The 23,324-nt window shown below is 30.6% G+C and overlaps 1 protein-coding gene across 1 annotated transcript in view; it reads right to left on the bottom strand.

Annotated features, from left to right (window-relative positions):
* The window catches only part of LOC114338892 (scavenger receptor class B member 1-like), a 110,765-nt gene that overhangs the window by 9,469 nt on the left and 77,972 nt on the right, over nucleotides 1-23,324 (bottom strand). The window contains exons 2-4 of the mRNA XM_028289522.2: nucleotides 5,508-5,599; nucleotides 5,284-5,444; nucleotides 1,411-1,558 (exon numbers count right to left, since the gene is read on the bottom strand). Coding sequence (XP_028145323.2) covers nucleotides 1,411-1,558; nucleotides 5,284-5,444; nucleotides 5,508-5,599 — 401 coding nt within the window. The remainder of the gene's footprint in view (nucleotides 1-1,410; nucleotides 1,559-5,283; nucleotides 5,445-5,507; nucleotides 5,600-23,324) is intronic.

Genomic DNA, 23,324 nt, shown 5'->3' with positions numbered 1-23,324 from the left:
CAGTAGATTAGCATGTGCAAATATTCTAATGTGTGGGCTTCTACGACATAATTGGGTAGGACTTCAGTGTTCACAATTTGTAACAGCGCCCCTAGTTTCTTACAAGAGTTTATTCGTGGTAGCGGTGGTCTGCTAAGTGGGTTTGTTCCATTAAACTCCTGTACAGCACGTGCCATTTCGCTTACTAGGTTATCATGTAGCTCGTTGTTTTCCTGCTCTGTATTGTCAGGTTGAGTTTCTTGTATGGCAAGCTCAGGAATCTGCTCATGAACTTCATTGGGGACTTGATCTTCAATTACAACATCGTTATGAATCTCCCGTTCGACTTCGCTTCTGATGATATTGCGTCTAGTCTCTGGGATAAGGTTGTTTCTTATAATTACCCGGTATTGGTCTGATACTCGTTGCTCTGATACTTGAATATCTGGGTACGTCCTGCAAAATTCGGCATACAGCTGTTGTCGGTAGCCGATCGTTTCTTGACCGAGGTTTGTCACCTTGTAGTAGAAGCGCAAAATGTTTTCATTAATGGACACAGTCCATTTCATGCGCTGCCTCGGCCGTCCCGCTTGAGTGAGCGCCGGCTGATGATCCAGCGCAGCACCTTCGGCGGGTGGAGCTCTTGTTGTTGTTTGGCTCGCTTGTGGTTGTGGTTGGGCTGTAGCTAATTGTATGACAGGGGCCCGCCTCCTCAACACCCTGCCACCGACGTCCCGCATGCTGTCACGTCCAGCGCCGGCTCCAGACGTGCCCTGGCGATCCCCAGGCAGCGATCCTAAACATAAATTATTATTCTCCATTCTCATGGGTGTGCATTTTATACCTACTGCCAGGTGTCAGTTTTTGTTCCATGGCAAGTATCCCTGCTACTCTCTGGGTACTGGCGCTACGAATACCCAGAAAGCATCCCCCATTCGCAGGGGGCCGCGCCTGATAGAAGAACTGACAAAAACTCCCACAGGGATATTATTATTATTATTATTATTATTATTATAGATTTTTTAGCCAAACTATCAACATATTCATTATGCGTTAGTCCTATATGAGCCTTAACCCATAAGAAGTTCACTCTTCTTTTATAATTTTATAAATTTTATATTTCTAATATAAGCAAAATCAGATCACTTCATTATTTTCACTACTTTGTTGTAACTCTTCAATATGCAAGTTACTTGACAATTGTTGCCACCTAGTATGGTCCAGCATAAATTATTTTGCAATAAAAAGTACTAAACTTTTCAAAAGAAAAAAAAAACATTTCAAAACTAGACTCAAAATAACATGTGCACTATTTTTGTCTGTGAGGGTAATATGCGCGAATGTGGAAGGATAAAGTTATAGATAAGGTTATAGAACAATAAACCAACCCTTACATACCTAAATAAGAATAATAACATATTTTTTACTTACAATCAACGGAATATTAGGAACCAAAAGTCTATCCACTGAAGCATTTCCTATGGAACATTCTGGATAAACGGTCATCTTTCTTAATGGATTAAAATTTATCGTTCCATCTTCTGCATTAAAAGAAGCATTTTCGTGAGTAAGGTGTTCCCTAAAAGAAAGAAAATATTGTTGCATTTATTCGGTTATGAATAAATGGAAATTGATTTATATTATGCAGAAGAAGAATTAACTAACCCAATTAAAGCTGGCAATGGTTGCAATGAGATAACACAAGGGGATTCCTGTCCTGGATTGTTCAACCTGATCATGGAAGAAATATGTAACAAAAACAGCAAGGACTACAAAAGGATACCAAATGGGAGAAAAGCAACTTAAATTAATCTACTATGCATACGATGCAATACTTCTCATAGTGAAGATGATTTACAACGTATGCTGAACCAATTTAGTATAATTGGGAGAAAATGTAACATGCTACTTTCCGCAAAAAAAGACCAAATGCATGGTTATAACAGAAAGTAGACAACAAAATATGTAAATTAGAGCTGGAAGGTCAGATAAAAGAAAAAGTGATGCAGTTTAAATATCTAGGCATCACGCTATCTAGCTACGGAAAGCTCTAAACGGAAGTGGAGGATCAAGTGAATAAAGCAAACAGAGCCGCAAGTTGCCTGAATGAAACAATATGGAGAAATTCGAATGCAGAAAACATAACCTGATACAGAGAGGACAAAAAAAATCCTTCGAAAAATCGATGGTAACATACAATAGGACAGAGCTAGAAGTGCAGATATACGACGGAGATGCAAGTAAACAACATTAGTAACTGGGTAAATAACAGAAGAGTTGAATGGAACGGCCAAATAAGCCGAATGCCAACCAATAGAGTAAGGAGGCGAAAGAGGGTTTCTCAATAGGAAGACGATCAGTGGGAATACCACGATGGAATATAAGCTTACTGGAAACACATTAAAAAACAGATAGAGTCATATACAGGGTGAGTCATGAGGTACTGTACATACTCCTACCTCGTGTAGAGGCTCCTATGGGGAATAACAAATGACCATTAAAAAGTGTCTGCTCCCATTGTTTAATAATATACAGGACGAGTTTCGCATTTTGACAGAAATTTGTATTCGTCATAATTTTTGAACGGTCAGATCGATGTGTCTCTTATTTTAGTCAATCGTTACACTATTACCACCTTATCAACTGATTTATTCAAACTAGAAAAAAATCAGGTCCGGCTTCAAAAAAATTTGTTCGTTTGGGTCTTAGAAAAAAGTTCACCCTGTATACGCTTTCTGAAAACTAATATGAATTTTACAAATTAGACAAATAGGCAATTAAAATGACATATTTATTTTTTTCCCCACACGATTACTTAATTTTTTATAAAAAAAATCAAATTTGAGTATGAATTAAAAGTTTGGTAAAGTGAACCATAGATTTAAAAAAAATAACTTTTATTACAAAAATTAATTTTTTTTTGAACAAATATTTAATTTATGTTACCACCCAATCAACTGATTTATACAAACCAGAAAAAGATCAGGCCCGGATTTAAAAAATTAGTTCGTTTTGGTCTTAGAAAAAATTTCACCCTGTATACGCTTTTTGAAAACTCTAATATGAATTTTACAAATTAGTCAAATAGTCAATTAAAATGGCATATTTATTTTTTTCCCCACACGATTACTTAATTTTTTATAACAAAATCAAATTTGACACTGAATTATTAAAAGTTTGGTAAAGTGAACCATAGATTTTAGAAAATTAACTTTTATTACAAAAATTAATTTTTTTTTGAACACATATTTAACTTATGTTACCACCCAATCAACTGATTTATACAAACCAGAAAAAGATCAGGCCCGGATTTAAAAAACTAGTTCGTTTTGGTCTTAGAAAAAATTTCACCCTGTATACGCTTTTTGAAAACTCTAATATGAATTTTACAAATTAGTTAAATAGGCAATTAAAATGGCATATTAATTTTTTTCCCCACACGATTACTTAATTTTTTATAGAAACATCAAATTTGACACTGAATTATTAAAAGTTTGGTAAAGTGAACCATAGATTTTAGAAAATTAACTTTTATTACAAAAATAAATTTTTTTTTTAACAAATATTTAACTTATGTTACCACCCAATCAACTGATTTACACAAACTAGAAAAAAATCAGGCCCGGATTTAAAAATTAGTTCGTTTTGGTCTTAGAAAAAATTTCACCCTGTATACTCTTTCTGAAAACTCTAATATGAATTTTACAAATTAGACAAATAGGCAATTAAAATGGCATATTTATTTTTTTCTCCACACGATTACTTAATTTTTTATTAAAAAATCAAATTTGTCAAAATCGAAATTTTAACCTAAAACTGAAAAAAAAAATCACGGTTTACCTCGCTACAACTCTGTTCCATTTTAATATTTTTTTTTCTGAAATTTTACAGCACATATCTCTTACCATTGTGAATATGAAAATTGTTGTAGATTTTCCGTCTTCTTCTCATAAAAGTTATAAATTTTAAAAAATAAAAGGTGCAGATTCGTGAATTGCAAAGTAAAATCGCAAAAATTAAGTGAAAAATTGTAAGATTTATCTATTTGATCACGTCTATGTTAAACTATAGAGTCCAAAGAGAAGTGTTATGGGTTTTAGATCTAGACGTGGTATAGAAAAAAAAATGGTGAAGTTTTTAATTTTGAGAAAAACGTTGTTTAATTTTTTTATTTTTATGGCAAAATTCCGATTTTGACAAATTTGATTTTTTAATAAAAAATTAAGTAATCGTGTGGGGAAAAATAAGTACGCCATTTTAATTGCCTATTTGTCTAATTTGTAAAATTCATACTAGCGTTTTCAAAAAGCGTATACAGGGTGAAATTTTTTCTAAGACCAAAACGAACTAATTTTTTAAACCCGGGCCTGATTTTTTTCTAGTTTGAATAATTCAGTTGATTGGGTGGTAACAAAAATTAAATATTTGTTAAAAAAAATAATTTTTGTAATAAAAGTTCATTTTTTTAAATCTGGTTTCTAGTAAATACTGTTCACTTTACCAAACTTTTAATTATTCATAGTCAAATTTGATTTTTTTATAAAAAAATAAGTAATCGTGCGGGGAAAAAATAAATACGCCATCTTAATTGTCTATTTGTCTAATTTGTAAAGTTCATATAAGAGTTTTCAAAAAGCGTATACAGGGTGAAATTTTTTTTAAGACCGAAACGAACAAATTTTTTAAATCCGGGCCTGATTTTTTTCTAGTTTGTATAAATCAGTTGATTGGGTGGTAACATAAGTTAAATATTTGTTTAAAAAAAATTAATTTTTGTAATAAAAGTTATTTTTTTTTAAATTTATGGTTCACTTTACCAAACTTGTAATTCATACTCAAATTTGATTTTTTTATAAAAAATTAAGTAATCGTGTGGGGAAAAAAATAAATATGTCATTTTAATTGCCTATTTGTCTAATTTGTAAAATTCATATTATAGTTTTCAAAAAGCGTATACAGGGTGAAATTTTTTTTAAGACCCAAACGAACTAATTTTTTTGAAGCTGGACCTAATTTTTTTCTAGTTTGAATTAATCAGTTGATTAGGTGGTAATAGCGTAAAGATTGACCTAAATAAGAGACACATCGATCTGGCCGTTCAAAAATTATGACGAATACAAATTTCTGTCAAAATGTGAAACTTGCCCTGTATATTATTAAACAGTGGGAGCAGACACGTTTTAATGGTCATTTGTTATTCCCCATAGGGGCCTCTATACGAGGTAGGAGTATGTACAGTTCCTCATGACTCGCCCTGTATAGACAAAAAGAAGAACAAAATAATTTTTATGATTTATTGCTTACCTATAACAGTAAGGTCCAACTTCTGTCAGGTTCAGTTTCTCTTCGCCTCGCAGAAATTCTTGTGGGTTAGTTACGTTAAAAATGTAGAATCTTAGCGTTGGTGCATATGGGGGCGCCTGCCACAAACCATACAAAAAGTTTCCTGGTTCTATCCTTGCCATCTGAAAGAAAATGTACGGGTTTTAAGATAAGCGAAAGGCAATTTAGCATTATATTTTCCTTACCTTGTTAACGAGTAGTTGTAGAGGATTGTATAAATGTATCAGGCATGAAGAACAAACCATTATAACACCCACCAACGCCAGGGTTAATATTTCTGAAACAGAAAGAAAATAGTAAGAGTTTGTCAAATCAGGTATAACTAAGTAAATTTTATCGGTTGGTAATATACGCATAGAAAGGTTCAATACTTCGGTCATATAATGAGAGGACCTAAATATAGTACAGTCATTGAAGCTTTTTAGCTCAGAAATTTTTTACTGTAGACCGATTTACATGAAATTTTGGAATTAGGCTTATCCTACCCTTAACTTCAAAAGTGATATTGACCCGAACTTTGTTTTCACCCTGGGGGTGGTTGCTACCACTTTTCGGTGGTGGAATTTTTTTTTTCAAAATAACCTCAGATATCGATAGAAGACCTAATTTTAAGCAGAAAATGTTGTATAAAGTGTTTTCAAAAACACAATACTTTTTAAGTTACTGGCAATTGAAAATTCGGAATTTTCTCACGATTTTCAACAGTTTTTGCAAATATCTCCAAAAATATGCATGATATTATTTTGTGATATATAATTAAACGATGATATTATAATGAACAAAATTGTAGAAGATAAAAAAATGAACAAATTGGTTTTTTAACCCGCGAGTAGTCGCGCGGTGAGATAGAATCTCAATTTTTATCCTTTTTCGCGATAACTTGATGAAAAATTTTGCAATTTTGAAAAAATTTCGTAAGTGCCTCGAGGAAGGGTGTAGTAATGCGTAGGAATTGTTTTAATTTTTTTTTCTTTTTCTTCTTCTTCTTCTTTTTGTGGAATTTATGGCTTTGGGGAGAGCCAATTAGCTTTAACCCGCGAGTAGTCGCGCCGTTAGATAGGATCTCACATTTCACCCTTTTTCGTAATACAGTAAAACCTGTCAGTAACGGCCACTAAAAATAAAAGAACTATTGGCCGATATAGAAAGGTGGCCGCTATTGCCAGCTTTTGTGGTCTACATATAATTCGTTTGGGAAATTTTTAAACTGGCCGTTAGGACAGGTGGCCGATGTTGGCAGGTGGCCGATGTTGGCAGGTGGCCGTTATCACAGGTTTTACTGTACAGTAAAATTTGTCAGTAACGGCCACTATAAATGAAAGAACTATTGGCCGATATAGAATGGTGGACGTGGTTTGGGAAATTTTTAAACTGGCCGTTAGGACAGGTGGCCGATGTTGGCAGGTGGCCGTTATCACAGGTTTTACTATTAATTATTTATATGGGAAATAAGCCACAATTAAAATGAAAAAAATAATTTTATTAACGTTTCGACGCCCAAATCGGGTGCCGTTGTCAAAATACAAAATATTACTAAAATAAACAAAAGTGTTGTTGCTAAGCAAAAAAATTCTTCTAATAATTTATTTAATCTCACTCATTTATATTGGCAATTCAGACATATATTATACATTTTAAAGTAGAAGACTTTAAAATGATATTGCCAATATTTATGAGTTGCGTTCCTGGGACGACTTACTGAAAGATTCGATTATATGAAATTAACCCCAACTCAAGAATATCCGTCATAAAAAATTATAGCATGTGATATGTCTTTAAAAAGACAACCAAATGCAACGACAGTAAAATTCTCGAGTTAGAGACTTCATAGTAAATCACAAGGGAAAAACCCTGTGATACTATCCCGACATCGTAAGTATTTGGTTTTACATTAATTTACTCTCAAAAAATAATACCAAATTCTGACTTGTAACATGTTTAAATTATAAATAATATTAATAATACTAGATATATTTAAGTAATACTAAAATATAAAATATGTAGGTATTATTTGGTATTAGTTGGTATTAGTTGGCCACCCGGTATTAGTTGGTACTAGCTCGATATTATTGACTTACTAATCTTGGTATTTTCTTTCTATTGACTTCCTCTTTCAGTATGGGTAACCACATCATTATGGAATCATTAAATCCTTATATGATAGAGCCAAAATTACTTGTTCTAACGAAAATTCCTTTTTAGCAGAAAAACAATTGTTAACATCTGTTTTATTAAAAAATGATTATCCTTTATCGTTTATAAATAAGGAATTGTCAAGATTAGATCGAATGGAACAGAACAACTTAGAACGGGATCCTACAACATTCACCAGAAATAATACGAGGAAAATATCAATACCATATATAAAAGGACTATCCGAGAAACTTAAAACAATAGGAAATAAATTCAACATTTCAACAACATTCAAAACAACAAACACATTGAGATCTATTCTATCTAAAACTAAACCTAACAATGATCACGAAAGAACAAAGAATTGCATTTATAAAATACCTTGTGAATGCGAACAATTTTATTTAGGTGAGACATCAAGACCATTAGACGTTAGAATAAGTGAACATCAATCTTATATTAAAAATAGAGAATTTGAGAGATCTCAAATATGTCAACACGCATGGGATAATGAACATAGAGTTCAGTAGAGAGATTCAAGTATAGTCCTGAAAGAATCGGATAGTAAAAAGAGAAAAATCAAAGAAGCGGCTCTAATTATGCTAAATGAAACCAATTGTGTCGCAAATTCCTCGGTAGAATGCAGTAGGATGTGGTTACCCATACTGAAAGAGGAAGTCAATAGAAAGAAAATACCAAGATTAGTAAGTCAATAATATCGAGCTAGTACATATTTTATATTTTAGTATTACTTATATATCTAGTATTATTAATATTATTTATAATTTAAACATGTTACAAGTCAGAATTTGGTATTATTTTTTGAGAGTAAATTAATGTAAAACCAAATACTTACGATGTCGGGATAGTATCACAGGGTTTTTCCTGGTTTTCCCTTGTGATTTACTATGAAGTCTCTAACTCGAGAATTTTACTGTCGTTGCATTTGGTTGTCTTTTTAAAGACATATCACATGCTATAATTTTTTATGACGGATATTCTTGAGTTGGGGTTAATTTCATGTAATCGAATGAACTATCTTTCAGTAAGTCGTCCCAGGAACGCAACTCATAAATATTGGCAATATCATTTTAAAGTCTTCTACTTTAAAATGTATAATATATGTCTGAATTGCCAATATAAATGAGTGAGATTAAATAAATTATTAGAAGAATTTTTTTGCTTAGCAACAACACTTTTGTTTATTTTAGTAATATTTTGTATTTTGACAACGGCACCCGATTTGGGCGTCGAAACGTTAATAAAATTATTTTTTTCATTTTAATTGTGGCTTATTTCCCATATAAATAATTAATCATAAAAATGCCACAAGGAAATAGCTTCAGAACAACAGGTTTTACTGTACAGTAAAATTTGTCAGTAACGGCCACTATAAATGAAAGAACTATTGGCCGATATAGAATGGTGGACGTGGTTTGGGAAATTTTTAAACTGGCCGTTAGGACAGGTGGCCGATGTTGGCAGGTGGCCGTTATCACAGGTTTTACTGTACAGTAAAATTTGTCAGTAACGGCCACTATAAATGAAAGAACTATTGGCCGATATAGAATGGTGGACGTGGTTTGGGAAATTTTTAAACTGGCCGTTTGGACAGGTGGCCGATGTTGGCAGGTGACCAATGGATTGGACCAAAATTAAAATTAATCGCATTCCGTCTAGAATCAACTTTAGTATAAATAGGTTGATGGATTCTAGCAGTTTCGCTGCTTTGGAACACATATTTTTTGAAAAAATCACGATTTTAAGAATAAAAAAAAATTCGAATTTTTAAAAAACCACTTTCTTTTCATAATATCTCAAAAATAATGAAAGATGCGTAAAAAAGTGCAATAATAGAAAAATAAGTTTTTTTTTGATAAAAATTTTGGTTTGTTTGTTTTTCCTATCACAAAAAAATTGACAAAGATATAATTGATTAAAGAACGCGCGGTAGCGCAACCACAGTCTCTCTCGGGCCCTTTGACCCTCACCGTTTCAAAATAAAAGGTTTTTCACTGCATATTATAATGAAAAAAATTGTAGCTCTTTTAATTACCTTCAAAACGGTTTATCATAAGTTGTGACAGCTTCAAAATTGAAGTAGTTATGGTCCAAAAACTAATCGTAATTTTTTTCTACTTAGTAAATTAAACATAATAAATGGTGATTTCTTACACTATAATTGAATTGTTTTTAAATGTATAATCATACATATTCAATGTTTTAATTTAGGGGTAGTTTTAAGGGTTAAATAACTTGAGCATATGATTTGCCAGCATAGCTTTTTCGAGAACGTGGAACAATATTTAAATCCTTTTTAGTTTATCAAATGAAATTTTTTATACAGTTTTTAATCCAGGGGTTGATTTTAAGGGTTGAAAGGGATTAGATATTTAAGATAGAGAACGTAAAATATTATTTACTCTATATTTAAGTCTTCTTGTCAAACCAAATTAATGTTTTGTAATTTTTTCTATTTAGGGGTTGTTTTTAAGGGTTCAAAGGGGTTTAACAATATGATAATTAAGATAGAGAACGTAAAATATCATTTACTTTATATTTAAATCTTTTTATGTCATACTAAATTAATTTTTTGTAAATTTTTTCGATTTAGAGGTTGTTTGCAAGGGTTGTACGGTTTTCAAGGGGATGAAAATGAGTTTAACATGAAGCTATTGTGTTATAAAACACTTCTCAATGTCACTCTTTATTATTAAACACGATTTCTGGCAATAAAATGGCTCAATGTCAATTTTTCCATTAAGAGGTTGTTTTCACTCCTTAAAAATAAAAAGCGGAGTTCGGGTCAATATCACTTTTGAAGTTAAGGGTAAGATAAGCCTGATTCCAAAATCTCATGTAAATCGGTTCATAGTAAAAAATTTCGGAGGTAAAACCTATTTTACGCTTCAATGACTGCACTAATATCGCTTACTTCGGTTGATCATTCGGGGAGAAATCGAAAAAATCTTAAATATCATCAAAACAAGAAAATTGGAATATCTCGGACATATTACACGTGGAGAGAGATACAACTACTTGCCTCAATTGATTATGCAGGGAAAGATTCAAGGAAAAAGAAGCCTAGGGAGACATAGAATATCGTGGCTGAGCAACCTAAGAGCATGGTATGGATTTTCATCAAATGAACTTTGAGAGAACAATGATTATTATTTTAACAACTGATGTAACTAATTTCTACAAAATTAAATTTTTAAACTTATTAGTTCCTAAGATTGTATTATGCAATTTGCAAAATATTTAAATTTTGCTAAATATTGTTTTTGTTTTATTTTATTATCTTTTATTTTGTAATATGGACGATTTATGTAATTTCAGTAAATTGTAATTAATATTGTTATTTTCTGACTTTGATAAGGCTATTCTATTCTAAGCTAATTATAGCCATGTATTGGTACATTCCTACACAAAAATAAAATAATTTTTCATGTTAAATGTGTGGCTTATTTACCAATTGAGGAGCAACTGAGTAAAAAGCAATAAATTCGGTTTTAGACATTTTTTAAGTAAATACACTCACCGGCACAAAATTCCGCCACCCAAAATTTTTGATTAAGTTTGACAATTTATAACTTTATTATTTGTATTCCGATTTGAAGATTCTTGCATCAGTTTGTAGGTATATGTTTTTATTTCGTTTTTTATTATTCCGGTAACAAAATTTTTTTACTTAGATGGCATTATACGGGGATGAAGAAAACATTGTATTTTCTCCTAACTTTAAAAAATTCTGTGGAAAAATTGGAGGGCTGATATACATACTCATTTTGCATTATCCTGGAGGTATTACTAAGATTTTGTTTTTTAAATTATCTGAATATCTCCTTTCTTTTAAAAGCTGTAAATAATAACACTTCTTGAAGGCTTACTTAATTAAAAATATCAAACGCACTGAAATTACCAACACAAAACAACAAAACAAAACAATTGAATAGCGGGTCTGTCCACCTCTCGCAACAACGACTGCTCGCAATATGTTTGGCATCAAATAAAGATGTTTTATCCTTGCCTGTGGAATAGCCCGATATTCCTCTACCAGGGCCATAACTGTACCAAATTGGCTGGAGGCTTAGGAGACGGCGAATAGCTATTTTTAATTCATCCCATAAATGCTCAATAGAATTGAGATCTGGTCTGCATGCGGGTCATTCTAATCTTATCAATCCAACCTATATTTAAGATATTCATGTTTATGAGTCAATCAGTGTTTTTATTTACAAAAAATTGTAGAGCTCTTACAAGAAAAGAGATATTCAGATAATTCAAAAAACAAAATCTTAGAGATACCTCCAGGATAATACAAAAGAAGTATGTAACAACATCATTCCTCAAATTTTTCCACAGAATTTTTTAAAGTTAGGAGAAAATATAACGCTTCCATTCACCTCCGTATAATGCCATCTAAGCAAAAAAATTTTGTTACCGAAATAATAACAAACGACACAAAAACATGTACCTATAAACTGATGCAAGAATCTTGAAAATCGGAATACACATAATAAAGTTAAAAATTGTCAAACTTAATCAAACATTTTGGGTGGCAGAATTTTGTACCGGTGAGTGTAGTAGAAAGTACTTGGTTTAGTTCAATTTACATTGTGAACTATTTATTTCAGGCAATTTGCTTTAAATCTTGTGTAATATTGCAATGAATTATTCAAAACTAAACAAAAGTGCATTAAATCCCATTTTGAGACCAAGCAAACTGACGTAAATCCGTCATTTTTAACCAAACTGCAATAAATCCTTGACAAAATATTTATTGGGAAGAAGAAGACCTTAAATGATATAAAAACATTCTAAAAAACCGAGAAGATGATATTGATAATGAAGGTGAAAAAATTAAAAACCAATGCGATTGTCTAGAAAATTATATCTATAGGTCTACATATTTGAGAGCTTTGTTTTATAAATTAATAGTGTTTTCCTAAACTGGTGTTTTATTTTCGACATTCAGGTATTTACTTATTTGGCAAAAAGACATCAATCCAACCAACGCAACGGTTCAGAAAAACGAAGTAAATTCATTTATATGGAGAAAAATGATATAAATCTACACAATGTTTAAGCAAACTGAGATAAATCCAACAAAATGAAAGCTTTAAAAATTGAAAACTCCGAAATTGAACTCAAAACTCCAACTTACTCTTAAAAATAATGTTATTAATAAATTTCTATAGTCAATAAAATATTTACTTTTAACTAGGTTTAGTTCAATTTAATTAGTTTTTTGTCAATAACTCAAAAATTTTGGATTCAATACGTTTTTCTCAGTTGCTCCTCAATTAGAATAGTAAATTACATAAATGCCACAAAGAAAATAGCTTCAGAATAATATTAGGTTTAAACTACCGCCTAGTTCAAGCGTTTTCACCGCTGAACTATTTGCTTTGTATCGCGCCCTAAAACATGCAAACCTTTCAAATATTTCAAAGCCTCTGTTTCTCACCGACTCGCTCAGCTCTCTTCTCGCAATCCAGCATCTGTATCCTGAAAGTCCTTTAGAGAAACTAATAAAAATTGAGCTACAAATTGCCCAAGAGAACAACACAACTCCGAAATTTATATGGATCCCATCACATATAGGGATTATGGGCAATGAAGAGGCAGACAGAAGTTCTCGTAATGCAGCAACAAGTGCGATGTCCGAATTAGTGCGCGAGTGTGTATCTAAAGATCTCAAAACGTTTTTTAAACAAAAAGTGATCGGTCAGTGGCAACGCGAATGGTTTCTATCGCAATCTAAACTAAAATCGGTAAAACCAGATACACGACAGTGGAAAACAAGTATTAGTTCGCACACCAAGATTACACACTCATATTTACTCTCGGCCAGTGAACGTCCCATGTGTGACCTATGTGCTACGCCTCTTACCGTCACCCATCTGTTAATCGAGTGTCCAAAATATCAACGTGAACGTTCAATGAACAATCTACCAAACACTCTACTAGCTTTATTAGGAGAAAACTGTCCAGTAAAAGACTTACTCAACTATCTAATATCTATCAATATTTTGTATCAAATCTAGTTATTTTTTTTACTTGTTAAAATAATTGTTAACCTTTGTTTATCAAGTAATGCCGCTAATAACCTGTTGGTGGATGCGGTAATTTTCTTTAATAAAAAAAAATAATATTAGGTACATTCCTGTTGTCAACATTGTCCTCCTTACGGCGACACTGGTGAAGAGTCGTAAATAATATTAATTGAATTTATACCATAAATTATGAAATGCTTCGTTTGATTCTTTTTCTAAGAAGTAGTATGTTATTCAAAAGGCTACAAGAACATTAGTATATAATTGACCTACAACAAATATTTGTTTTCCTTGAAGAATTTTCACCGCCAACTGACGTGAAATAAACAATTCTTATCGTTCTTCGGAAATTTATTAGTTAAATGTACAATGTCACTGTAATATGTTCACTTGAGTACAATTACAAAGTCCAAGAACTAAAAAATTTAACACGAATACTATTATTAGAGAAGATTTGACATTATATTTCTAATGCTACACCTACTTACAGGTATACACTACGAGTACATACGATATCACTTAAAAAAATGCCTCTTTTACTCTGAAAAAATTAAGCTATTACTAAAATGAGACTGTTTATCCAAATAATGACTGAATAATACTATGTAACATTAAAACTCGCTTTTGTTAATAAATTGTTATGTTTCTACTGTTATTTATCATTTAAAATTATCCGGAGATTAGAAGTTCTTTACTTATTCTTTCTGGGATATTTATTTCTGAAAATTAAAAATGTGATTTTGACGAAACGTCTGCAACTGTGTCCCATTTTATGGGAAATAAACAACCAACGGTATGAATACCCAGAAAATGAACAATACATACTCCTCCACAAGTGTATCAACTTTATTAAACATATACAGGGTGTGTGAAAAGAAGCAGGACCACCGTCCGTCGGTCCCAAATACATATTTCTCGAAATCAATATAAAAACTGAAATACACGTTTATAATATTTTCCAAAAATCTATCATTTTTTATCGAATGACACCAAACAAAACCCCCCAGCCACACTCCTTGGAGCAGGGAGGGGGCAACTTTGAAATCCTAATACGAATCCCCATTTTTATTGCAAAATTATTTATACAAAATAAATACCTTTTATCTAGTCTATGTTATATTATGTATAAGTTTTTAGTTTGTGAAAACTGTCATTATAGATAGCAGTGCGTGAAGGATTTAAAGTGTGCGTGAAGTAACAATGTATTTTAAATGGGATTTACTTTTTCGCACTGTTTTTGACACACTTTCATATAATCAAATATCCTTAACTTTCGCATTGTCATGGCATGGTGATGACTTGTGAGCAATAAATTACAACAAAACTTTTGACAGTTTTGTGGTTTGAAAGAAGTTAGGATTTTTAAATGTCAAAGTTCTAAAAATTGTAGAATAGAAATGAATTCCAGTGACGAAGAGTTACAGTTTTTTTATTTGTTTATCTTAGATAAAATATCTTAGATAAAAAACAAAAAAAAAATAAAAAAAGCAAAAAAAAAACTAAGAAGATGAGGTTGAATCGGGTTTACGTCTTAGCGTAGTAAAAAAAAACAATTTATAAAAAATAACAATAAAAAAATAATAAAAAAAAACAAATTAACAATAAAAAAAAATACAAAAAAAAATAAAAATTTACAAAAAAAAAATGAAAAACAAAAACAGAGTATTATTTAGATAATAATTGTAGATAATAATGTTAGTTTGTTATGTATTTAGAGTTAGAAATACAGAAAAAAATCCTCTGATTGAAAAATCAAATTTGTTTGTTTTTTAAATAACAAAAGGTCTGGCTAATTGGCTCGGCCAAGGCCATCAAATTCATTCAAAAAAACAAAAAAAAAAATAGATAAAATATTGTATGAAACTGTGCGTACGGTTACTATAGGTAGTACCAGTTTAATCAAAAATAAAAATGCAAAAACTTTTTGTAATTCAGTAAAAATTAATTAGTAATTTAATTAACATTCATTTAAATAATTCTAATGAACGTTAGCTAAAATAAAAAATCCTCAAAATTAGTGGATCATATTTCTTAGCTATTTTTAGAATCATGTTAAATATAAATAAAATGTTTAGTGTTTTAAATTGACTTTATTGATAATGCTATGTTATCGTATATCCCTATTATAGTCCTGTCGCCAAGGGGGGTACAACGGCCTCCTTAATTCAGATGGACTTACCCAAGTTTTTTTTTATGTATTTTGACCCGTAGAATACGAATTTTTTGGGTAACACTTGATCCGGATGTCGATAAGATTGTTATAGACAAAGAACTTGAGGAATTACATAACAGCGATTTCTCGCAAAACAAAACATCTTTTTGTATTTTTTGGGTCATTTTAAGCAAAAAATATTCCTACAAGTTTTTTCGTAGAATCCATAGTTTTCGAAATAATCGCGGTTGAACTTTCCAAAAATCGAAAAATTGCAATTTTTGAACCCGAATAACTTTTGATTAAAAAACAGAGTAGCAATTCTGCTTACCTCATTTGAAAGTTTAAGTCAAATTATATCGGTTTTGATTATTTGCATTGCTAAAAATTTATTATTTTATTGTTAAACAAAGCTATAAACACCTAGTGCGTGAGTGATGTTTTCAATGATTTCTCATTTAAAATCGAACGAGTAGGTAGAGTAGCTACAAGTGCAAGCGAGGCAATTTCTACGTAGCATGCGTTAAAACGCATGTATTAGGCACGGGAAACACTATGTGTTTATAGCTTTTTTTAACAATAAAAAAATTAATTTTTAGCAATGCAAATAATCAAAACCGATATAATTTGACTTAAACTTTCAAATGCGGTAAGCAGAATTGCTACTTTATTTTTTAATCAAAAGTTATTCGGGTTCAAAAATTGCAATTTTTCGATTTTTTGAAATTTCACCCGCGGTTATCTCGAAAACTATGCATTCTACGAAAAAACTTGTAGGAATATTTTTTGCTTAAAATGACCCAAAAAATACAAAAAGATGTTTTGTTTTGCGAGAAATCGCTGTTATGTAATTCCTCAAGTTCTTTGTCTATAACAATCTTATCGACATCCGGATCAAGTGTTACCCAAAAAATTCGTATTCTACGGGTCAAAATATATATAAAAAAACTTGGGTAAGTCCATCTGAATTAAGGAGGCCGTTGTACCCCCCTTGGCGACGGGACTATTATAAGTTACGTTTTATTAATACAGAGTGGGCCAAAGAAAAGAGTCCACCTCGATACTTGGCAGTATTTATTAGATTTTAAGGAAATAAGAAACAGGTCAATTTTTGATCTAAGGGGAACACATTCTTACGGTACATACATCTGTCATTTGTCAACCTCCTCCCTTCTACTTCCGCCACCCCTTATTTTTAAATAGGAAATAGGGGTCGTGTGCTAGCTCATTTGAAAGGTTATTCAATTATCTATTCAGTAATATCAACATTGACATAAACATTTATACAGGGTGTCCAAGAAAAATTATTTTGAATTAAATTAATTGACACAAATAGAATAATGTATGAAATTTATTTAACTCAGAATACATTCGACTGCTGACAGAAAACAGAAAAAGTGTTTATTTGATAAATAAATATTATTTGTTGCTTAAATTCAACATCCAACCTACTAAGAGGCAGATGGGTGGAAGCTTGAACATTGAAATTAAGCGAGAAGCACTGTCTATTTATCAAAAGATATTTTTTTCTGTTTTGTGACAGAAATAGAATGTATTTTGAATTAAATAAATTACATACATTCTTCTTTTTGTGTCAATTAATTTAATTAAAATATTTTTTTCTTGGACACCCTGTATAAATAATTATGTTAATGTTCATTCATATTACTTAACAGAGAATTGAATAACCTTTCAAATGAGCTACCACACGACCCCTATTCCCTATTTAAAAATAAGGAGTGGGGGAGTGGGAGAGGGAGGGAGTTGACAAATGACAGATACTTGTACCGTAAAAATGTGACCCCCTTAGATCAAAAATTAACCTCTTTTTTATTTTCATAAAATCTAATAAATATTGCCAAATATAGAGGTGGACTCATTTCTTTGGTCCACTCTGTAAAAAAAACACAAAGAAATAGAGAATTTTTTTTAGAAAATGTAGTAGGATATATGATGTATCTGTTTATATAATGAATTTAGGCCTCTTTTGTCACCATATGTGTCTTTAGTTTGTGTTTTTGATATAACGAGAAATCGTTTTCCGCCATTATCCGTCATCTATCAACAATGAGAAACACTTTTCTCATAACAGTTATTTATGAAACAGTTCGTGAAGTATGCTTTTTGCGAACTTACGCGATGTATTACGAACTGGTTGAGATAACTGTTATGAGAAAAGTGTTTCTCATTGTTGATAGATGACGGATAATGGCGGAAAACGATTTCTCGTCATATCAAAATAATGCTATTAGCAGATTAACTGCAAATTAGACGAAGTCACGATATAAGACAAACTGTAGGTCCGACGCACGTGAAAACCACAAACTATGAAAACCACAAATGGCGTTAAAAGTTAAAATATAAATATAAGTATACAGAGTGGGCCAAAGAAATGAGTCCACCTCGATATTTGGCAATATTTATTAGATTTTATGAAAATAAAAAAGAAGTCAATTTTTTATCTAAGGGGAACACATTTTTACGGTACAAGCATCTGTCATTTGTCAACTCCCTCCATTCCACTTCCCCACTCCTTATTTTTAAATAGGGAATAGGGGTCGTGTGGTAGCTCATTTGAAAGGTTATTCAATTCTCTATTAAGTAATATGAACATTAACATAATTATTTATACAGGGTGTCCAAGAAAAAAATATTTTACTTAAATTAATTGACACAAAAAGAAGAATGTATGTAATTTATTTAATTCAAAATACATTCTACTGCTGTCACAAAACAGAAAAAAAGTCTTTTGATAAATAAACACTGCTTTTCGCTTAATTTCAATGTTCAAGCTTCCACCCATCTGCCTCTTAGTAGGTTGGATGTTGAATTTAAGCAACAAACAATATTTATTTATCAAATAAACATTTTTTTCTGTTTTATGTCAGCAGTAGAATGTATTCTGAGTTAAATAAATTTCATACATTCTTCTATTTGTGTCAAATAATTTAATTCAAAATAATTTTTCTTGGACACCCTGTATAAATGTTTATGTCAATGTTGATATTACTGAATAGTTGAATTACTTTTAAAATAAGCTAGCACACGACCCCTATTCTCTATTTAAAAATAAGGCGTGGGGGAAGTGGAAGGGAGGGAGTTGACATATGACAGATGTACTGTTTTTTTATTTTCATAAAATCTAATAAATACTGCCAAATATCGAGGTGGACTCTTTTCTTTGGCCCACTCTGTATTAATAAAACATAACTTATAATATGGATATACGATAACAAAACATTATCAATAAAGTCAATTTAAAAAACTAAACATTTTATTTATATGTATTTAACATGATTCTAAAAATAGCTAAGAAATATGATCCACTAATTTTGAGGATTTTTTATTTTAGCTACCGTTCATTATATTATTTAAATGAATGTTAATGAAATTACTAATTAATTTTTACTGAATTACAAAAAGTTTTTGCATTTTTATTTTTGATTAAATTGGTACCTATAGTAACCGCGACCTCTGATTCTTTGATAATAGAACTACCTATATAAATCAGGATGATCGGTTGACAATGTAGGTAAAAATTACACGATTTATTAATTTAAAAATTTGAATATTTGATAAACTGTTTCTAAAAATATCAAATTTTATAATTTTGTAATAACTCTCACGAAAAAAAATTACAAGAATTCTATTTTAAACTAAAAATGTGGTTAATTTTATAATTATGTAATAACTCTCACAGAAATAAAATACTAGAATTCTATAAGAGTTCATATTACTTTGTATCAATATTCACGATATGGGCTAGTCGCAAAACTTGTGTATTTAATTTTTTGTTCAACAAATTCTAAAAAAAAAATTAATTTTTTTGCTTTTGCGCCCATATTTTCGCTTAAAACTCAAGAGATATAAGTCCCACAGAAAAAAACTGTACAAGATAAAAGTTTTATTTTTCAATTTTACATATCTAGTAGGTACTTCTAGCTAGAAATTGAATATTTAATGTTTGTTATTGTTAAACAAATAGTATTAATTGAAACAAAGTGTAAAAAATGGGTAATTTTATTTAATCTAAAATACAAATGAAACGTGTGTAAAATTTCGTTAGAATTGGCTTGGTAGTTTTTGCATAACAATTATGTAATCCAGGATCTGCAAAAAAAATTTCAAATTTTCAAAATTTGCTACAACTCTGCTTTTGCTGGATCTATAGACTTCACGAATACACAATTTTTTTAGTTTTTTTATGTGCTACATTTTTGCTCCAAATATTTTTTTGATAAAATACTTACTTTTTGAGTTATTTGCGAAAAACCGCCTGAAAACGTATTTTTTTTTTGTCGAAAAATGAATATTTTTAATCGCAAATAGCTCGAAAAGTATTGACTAAGTTAAAAAACTCTATAGATCGAAAGTTGTTTAAAACTTATTTTAAACGCGCGTTTTTTCACCCCCGAAGAGGGGTGATCACCCCCCAAGTAAAAGCAACCAACGACACAAGTTGAACTTTGAAGTGGAGGGTAAGTAAAACCTAAATCGAATTTTTCATGCAATTGTAAGGGTTGACTCTAGAAACTACATTCCAAAACGGATATTTACTGGCCTAAACGTGTTGTTAAAAACAATAAATTCCATAGACACAAATAAGAGCAATCTAAGATAAAATTTACGATTTTATTTTCTATATTAAATCACCTAAACCAGATTACATTTTAAAAAGCAACAACTGTGTCTTCCAACAAATTATCTGAAATGACAATTCCAAAAATAACTTGTTTAGACAGTAGCTGACCATAAATACAATTTTTAAATCAGAGTTCGATAATTTACATCAATTAAACGGAGAGATAATGCCTTAATCAAACAGACACAAAAGTTTGTAACAGCTAGTTGTAATAAAAATAAACATTTTTATTTCTGCTCCAAATGTCATGTTATATCTTTTTGGAACGGATAAAATCGAATTTTGGTGTTGTGTATTTGTTCAACAGACTGGAACGATGTTGTAATATTATAAACATAACCTTAAACTTATTTGTTACCATAGATGTTACTTGAGTTTTGGCTTTTGTCGTCTTATTAGTTCAGAGAAATAAGGAAAAAAAGAATGTGTGTGTACTTTGTAAACACGTAAGAAGTTATACTTCTATTATATGATTATATGAATATAAACGAAATTAATATACTTTTTATTTATATTTTATTTAAATATAAAACTAATTTATACTTACTACTTCTCAAACATTTTTATTAAAACAGTCCCAAAAATTAAAATAATAAAAGAATAAAACACACACAAACACATTAAAAATGCCACAAATAATTTCTGAACATTAATTGTCGGAAATTTTTTTAACTAAATACGTATTTTCTGAAAATAAAATTATATAATAAATATACTTACAATCATAAAATGTATAAAAAAAATAAAAAAATAAAAGTTTCTAGTGGGATTTGAACCAACTTACCAGCGCGGCTGGTATTGGCGTTGTATTGGGGTTCACTCGCATTAAAGCTTCGCCACGGAGACAGTGTGTCATTATGTGCGAAGATCGACTAACTAAACGGATTAAATTTTTGACATTTTCGAATTATGTAAATCAAATTATTTTAATTTTGAATTGAAATGATTTAGAATTGAAAAAATACAACAAAATATAGAGTAAGAAAACAATATATTAGGTGAATATTGATAGAAATTTTGATGGTAATCAAATTATGTAAATAAAAGTATTACATACTATGCATTTTGGTAGGTTCAAATGATAGTTCAAATGATATTACATACTATGTATTGTTGGTAGGTAGGTACCTATGATACATTTACAATTATTACGTACCTGTTGCTTTAAAACTATTTAAAAATCACTACAATTATAAACTTTTTTGTTTTGCCATATTGGATAATTTTTGTCATGTAATTTGAACATCCAATCAGAACAAAGTTGTAATGCGACTGCGCCGGGATCAAAGGTTTTAATCCTATTAAAATTCACCCTCATATCGCGCGTAAAGAAGTATAACTTAAAAAAATATCCTATTGGTGACACAACCCTCTCCAGGCGGAAACCAATTTTTTTGAGTAGTATGGACATCTATAATAATAACCTTTACCTATGTTTCCTGCAGCCGATTTTGATGATATGCGTAGTTTATTTTATAAACAAATGAAGATCAAAAAACAGTAAATTTTCGCTTTTTTCATCTATTACCAAAAAGTTAAGCATTTTAAACAAATTTGAGAGTAAGAAACTCATAAATCGTATCAATATGGCGTTCGCTGAATATGTCTATCCTTATTGGTTGCTTAGAAAATTTCAAAATAAATCATAAATTTTGAGGTTTTATAAATATTCATAACTTATGTAAAAATTAACTTAGAACCTTCTTATTACATGGAATGCTGAGACTTTTGGTGCTTAAATCATACCCTAAAGTTCAAAGCAATTGCTCTTGGTATGAATGTTCTTCTTTCATAAACTGTCTGAAGTATTACTGTAACTTCATAATTTTATGACTTATAGTGTTGAAAAAAAAATGAATTTGGAAAAAACAAATTAAATAACTTTTAAACTGTTTGACCAATTGCGTTAAAATTTAAAATATAATTTAAGCACAAGAAGTCTCAGCACTCCGTGTAATAAGAAGGTTCTAACTTAATTTTTACATAAGTTATGAACATTTATAAAATCTCAAAATTTATGACTTATTTTGCAATTTTCTAAGCAACAAATAAGGACAGATATATTCAGCGACCGCCATATTGAAGTTTTTTATATGATTTATGAGTTTATGATTCTCGCTTAGAATGCATCACTTTTTAGTAATAGACGGAAAAAAAATTTACCGTATTTTGATCTTCGTATATATATATGATCAAAATCAAAGAAGAACCAAAGGAGTATAGAAGAGAAATGGGATAACTAAAACTAGCTAATAAAAAAGCGATTAAAGAGATAAATCAGCTACAAAACCAATTAAGTAATACGAATATAAGATTAAAATCTTCGGTGGGAAAAACTTAAATGGACAATGGGTAAGAAGAACAAATAAGGAACTAAATGAGCTCTATCAAGATCCTAACATACTAGCAGTAATTAAGGCGCAAAGACTTAGATGGTTGCGCCATGTGCAGAGGATGATTCCATCTAGAATTCCCAGAATGGTACTATCTAGTGCATTGGAAGGGAAAAGGCGAAGAGGAAGACCGAGGTCACGATGGAGTAATGGAGTTAGAGAAGATATGAGAAGAATTAACGTAAGGAACTTGGAAAGAAAAGCGACTGACAAAAGGGAGTGGAAAAAAATAGTACATCAAGCCATGGGCCTACTAGGCTCGTAGTGCTTACATATTATTATATTATATCATCAAAATCGGCTACAGGAAACATATAGGTTATTAATATAGATGTCCATACTACCCAAAAAATTTGGTTTCAGCCTGGAGGGGGATGTGTCACGAGAAAAATCTTATTTCTCTGGACTATATTATGAAACTTTGCTATACTTCTAAAGGGGTCACAGGAAAATATAGAACAAAAATACACATATCGGAAAAGTCTATAGATATTTTTAAAACGTAATAAAATTCAGTTGTTCGTTTACAGTTGTTCAACCTGTAGATTTTTATGAATAAAAAAAACTGCAAACGTCGTAACGAATATTTGTTAAAGTTTTTAACAGGAAAGAACTATAGTTTT

The sequence above is a fragment of the Diabrotica virgifera genome, chromosome 1 (assembly GCF_917563875.1).
Source record: "Diabrotica virgifera virgifera chromosome 1, PGI_DIABVI_V3a".
Classification (NCBI taxonomy): domain Eukaryota; kingdom Metazoa; phylum Arthropoda; class Insecta; order Coleoptera; family Chrysomelidae; genus Diabrotica; species Diabrotica virgifera.
Note: the sequence above shows the minus strand (reverse complement) of the source record. Positions and strands in the feature narration are given on the sequence as shown.